General features: G+C 47.4%; 1 protein-coding gene across 1 annotated transcript in view; it reads left to right on the top strand.

Annotated features, from left to right (window-relative positions):
- The window catches only part of cacna1eb (calcium channel, voltage-dependent, R type, alpha 1E subunit b), a 58,120-nt gene that overhangs the window by 11,159 nt on the left and 41,961 nt on the right, over window positions 1–5,000 (top strand). Inside the window, exon 4 of the mRNA XM_030363366.1 lies at window positions 317–456. Within this exon, the coding sequence (XP_030219226.1) occupies window positions 317–456 (140 nt within the window). The remainder of the gene's footprint in view (window positions 1–316; window positions 457–5,000) is intronic.

Raw genomic sequence — 5,000 nt, 5'->3', positions numbered from 1 at the left:
GTTATATATTGTCCTCGTAGAGGGAATTCATTTTCACAGACAATGGGTCGTACATTTGAGCACCTCACATGAACAATGTACACGTTACCTAATAACACATTACAATACAAACTAAAGTAGGACTCCTGAAGACATACAAACACTTAAAAAGAAAGTTTCGGGCTGTTGATCAGGGTGTGTAATAGAATACAATTAACGATGATGATCATGATGATGATGATCAGGATAAGAATGAGCATTATGGATAATAACAATAACATGAGTGGTGGTCGTGTTAATATCGACCAACATGATGCGGCTGCGTTCCAATTCACAGGAGAAGACGGAGCCGTACTTCATCGGGATCTTCTGCTTCGAGGCGGGGATCAAGCTGCTGGCTCTGGGCTTCGTGTTCCACAAGGGCTCCTACCTGAGGAACGGCTGGAACGTCATGGACTTCATCGTGGTGCTCAGCGGGTGAGTCCCACGCGGGGTTCTGCTGCTGCTGCTGGCTGATCAGAGATACTTGGCTTGAGGAAGAACTTGCCAGGCTGTGCGGCGCAGACCGTCGGTTTTGTCTACCCTTTCTGTCCCGCTGAGAATCTGCTGCCGGCACTATGACTCTTCTATTAACTCGTTCCTCGGGTAACTTTCAGCAGCAGCCACTCCCAGTGAGGCTCTTTTGATGCGTTTACATTTCGGGGATTCTTGCTGATGCTTTTATGCAAAAGCAACTTACAACCGTTCATTCACACATTCACACACCGACGGCGGAGTCAACCACGCAGGGCGACAGCCAGCTCGTCGGGAGTAGTTAGGTTGAGGCGTCTTGAGGCGCTGAGTAGACACTTTTATCCAAAGCGACTTACAATAATTACACTTGTCAGAAGAAAGAGAAACAACAATATATCGCTTTCGGTACACTAAGGATGTTCATAGAACCAAGTGCCAAGCTCTAACAACTGCTAGATTAACCCATTCCCCATTATGCACCAAAGATAGCTTGGATGAATGCTAGAAGATGCTAAGAACAATTTTTAAGTGCAAGGACGGTCATCATTCAATAAGTGCGTAAGAGGTGTGTGTGTGTGTGTGTGTGTGTGTGTGTGTGTGTGTGTGTGTGTGTGTGTGTGTGTGTGTGTGTGTGTGTGTGTGTGTGGGGGGGGGGGGGGGGGGGGGGTTCTGGGGCCAAGGGGGGAGGCTATGCAGGGTCTAGTTGAACTCTGAACAAGTGAGTCTTGAGTCTGATGCCTGCAGGCGACACACAGGGCATGTTGCTATCGGCTTAACCTTTTGTCTGTGCTCCTGGTTCAGCCTGAAGCCAACAGTCCATCCGTCCTCACTCACTCCGAACGCTGATATAACCACCCTGCTAAAGGTCATGGAGTGGCCTCCTGGCTTGAATTTTGTTTTTCCGTCCTGTTTCTTTCTGCTGGCACGTTGGCCGCGATTGTAGGCATGGCGATGGAGAAGAAAACAGAGTGTTTACCAGAGCACACTCAGGTTATGTAGCCAGCAGATAGGTGGGTGGCGGAGTGAATTGGCTGTAATGTATAATAGCCTGCTACTGTTCGCCTTCCGCACTTCTGTGAATTAAATTGTAAGCTACCCAACAAAGATATATAGAGAGAGAGAGAGAGAGAGAGAGAGAGAGAGAGAGAGAGAGAGAGAGAGAGAGAGAGAGAGAGAGAGAGAGAGAGAGAGAGAGAGAGAGAGAGAGAGAGAGAGAGAGAGAGAGAGAGAGAGAGAGAGTTAAAGGGATAAAGAGAGATGTCAATGAAAAATATTGTGTATAGAGAGAGAGAGACTTTACATCACAAGACGGGAAAAAGGAAGAAAGACAAAGTTGCAAATCAGAGAGTGATGCGAAAGAGGAAGGAGGAGGCTCAACGTTCAATAGAGGTGACGGTGCATGGAGGCGGTGGTCTCTCCGGTGCTGACCACTGATGGGCGAGCTTGAAGGACGTTGTCACCGTGACTAAGATATGACCGTGATTGAGTGCCTTCACTGAGCCATTTTGACGTCACTACGAAGGGACACGTTTTGACGAGGTGTGTGTGGTTGCTTGGAGCTCTGTCTGGGGGGTGGGTTGATGTTGATGGCCCCGTCCGAGAGAGGGTTAAGACTTTCGGACACTTAAAGTTTGTGTGTGGACATGTGGAGCTCAGTCAGGGATGCAGTTGAGTTTGATGTCCGCGTCTGAGAGAGACGTCCTCATCCTCATCCTGACAATTCTTTTACTGAATATTTTACCTAATACAATTTTTACCATAACTTCATGTAATCAGTTGCAAAAAGCATTTTGAGTTAACTGAACTTATTCGGTTTTACAGTTCAGGAGAAGCCTTGCATGTTGGGTTCACCTTTGGCGCTAGCCTGTTTACACGAACGTCCGATTTTGATGTCATGTTGATCCGGCCCAAGCTCTTTGTCTTTATTGACGTTTATTCACCACAGTCTGCCTCTCGTATGGATTTACAAAGTGAATCGGGGACGGCCGAAATCCTGGGTCTTGAGTAACCGGCGGTCCTCATTCTCGATAGCTACAACGTCAGGTGTCCCTGCGTCAGCTTATTGGCTAAACTGACGTTGCTATGTGCATGTCCTGTGTCAGCGATTGGCTGTGTGGCTTCATCGCCATGGCAATATTTCTAACATCGCAGAAATATGTAGTTAGCGGGGCCGTGCGGGATTTCAAATTCACCCTCATGATTATATTACACGTTATTGTGCATTTTCATATTCATATTCAAAACCGACTTAAAATATGTAATTACAAACAAAAAATATACTTCCTCTGGGCGGCAGACGTCCTTTGTGGTTTGCTGGATGCTTCATGTATGTAGCAGTTAAACATATATGTTTACCAGCATGCTGATTTATTCATTGTGCCGGGGCGAGAGCTATGGCCATGAGAGGTTAGCCGTGTGCGGTTAAGTGTACGCTATTCATGGAAGATTGCTGTTGGCGCTTTGACATCTGATTCCGACCCCACACCCACGTCTCCACCTATCGTCCTCTCCTTTTTATCCAATCTCTGTTTCCTCCTCTCCTTCTCCGTAACTTTCATCGGCTCTGACTGGATTCTCTTACATAAAAGCAATAGCAGTAGGTCCGTCACGTTGAAAGACAATTGAGCTCTGGTTTGCATGTATGCGGTGTGTCTTTTGGTAGACTCCGCTGTCTCACAGTGTGCTGAGCAGCCTGGCTGAGGAGGCATGAAGTCTTTAACGACTGATAGAGGCATCTATATTATTGTATTCTTCCAATCAAAGCTACTCTCCTTTACTTTAAACGGTTGCGGTCATGATGAATGATCCATCGACAGGACACAATGTACATTCAGTTAGTCTGTATCGTTTTTCAGTTTGTTAAAATCAGCGTAGAGTAAAGCGTGGATAAAACCGAAGCCTTGTTCATGAATGGATGCAGAGCCGATATCGAATATACAATTTAGGTTTAGCTGTGTGTGTGTGTGTGTGTGTGTGTGTGTGTGTGTTTGTGTGTGGGTGTGTGCTTTTGTTTGTGTGTGTGTGTTTGTTCTTGTGTGTGCACGCATGTCTGCGTGGGTGTCTACGTGCATTGTGTATGTGACACATTACGCTGTAAAGTCAAGCATGCTTCACTACATTAGCGGGAATGGTTCTAAATATTGCCCATTAGTTAAAAAAAGGACTTTGTTTGTATAACGGTTGTTTTTAGACACATGAATTAAAGGGCCTTATACAAACAGGCGGTATGATCTGAGATCTCCTCACCATCATCTGTCCATCATGGCGCGAACCGGCAACACACGGCCGGCACAGCTGCTGACGGACGACCTGGTTTCCTTCTGCCCTTTTGCGTGACACACTTTCCCAGTGGCGCGTCTCTCTCTCAAACCTCTGTCGCTGCCATCCGTCTGAATCTCAGCCCGCCATTCTGGGGGCCCGCTGGAAGGAAGTAAGGCAGACTTAAAAGAAAAAAAATGCACACATGTGTCGCTCGGGGTCCCCCGGGGGCCCAGAAGCAGGCCAGTGGGCCATGGCTGGCGGCGAGTCATTCCGTTTGGTGATAACGAATCGCTCTTCGGGGGTCTGCTGGGATTTCAGCTCAATTAAAATCCTTAATCTGACTGAAGAGTGTGTCGCTGAAAGATGAAGAACCCAGGGCCCCGACCCTGCCAGCGTAGATGAGTGTGTTCGTCAGGACGGCTGAGGTGGTCAGTTACACAGCTCCGGGAGGATTTAGATTTCACACATTGGTTTGGGTGTCCCTGATTGACAGCAGGGGGGGGCGGTTCTGATGCCATTTTGTAAATAGGGTTTTAGCAGCTGTCAACAACCTTGGACTTAAAATGTTGCTGAACCCTGTGTGTGTATGTGTGTGTGTGTGTGTGTGTGTGTGATTGTGTGTGTGTGTGTGTGTGTGTGTGTGTGTGTGTGTGTGTGTGTGTGTGTGTGTGTGTGTGTGTGTGTGTGTGTGTGTGTGTGTGTGTGTGTGTGTGAGTGCGGGTTTACCCAAAGTCTGCATGTTTGTGGTGAATGCATGTGACTCTGTGTGTGTGTGCATATGTGTTTGGGTGTGTGTGTGTGTGTGTGTGTGTGTGTGTGTGTGTGTGTGTGTGTGTGTGTGTGTGTGTGTGTGTGTGTGTGTGTCTGTGTGTGTGTGTGTGTGTGTGTGTGTGTGTGTGTGTGTGTGTGTGTGTGTGTGTGTGTGAGTTTAGACAATTCATGCATGTTTGTGGTCAATGCATTCGTCTGCATGTGAGTGTGTGTGTGTGTGTGTCTGTTTGGGTGTGTGTATGAGTGAATTGAATGAGTGTGTGTGTGTGTGTGTGATTGCACAATGACTGTGCACGCCTCTGCATTCCTGCGAGGCGGCGTACGGTTTCTCGTATCGGTGGTCGTCTGCCGTCTCTCTTGCAGTGCGCTGCACTTCACTAAAAACACTGCTCTTTAGATGGGATGAATAATCACAATTGGGTGGGTGTTCTGAATGATTCATTAGTTAGGCGTGTTCCTGTGTACACTCACTCAAA

This window comes from Gadus morhua, chromosome 8 (assembly GCF_902167405.1).
Source record: "Gadus morhua chromosome 8, gadMor3.0, whole genome shotgun sequence".
NCBI classification, from domain to species: Eukaryota; Metazoa; Chordata; class Actinopteri; order Gadiformes; family Gadidae; genus Gadus; species Gadus morhua.
The sequence above is the reverse complement of the archived record's forward strand: the minus strand, read 5'-3'. Positions and strand labels throughout refer to the sequence as shown.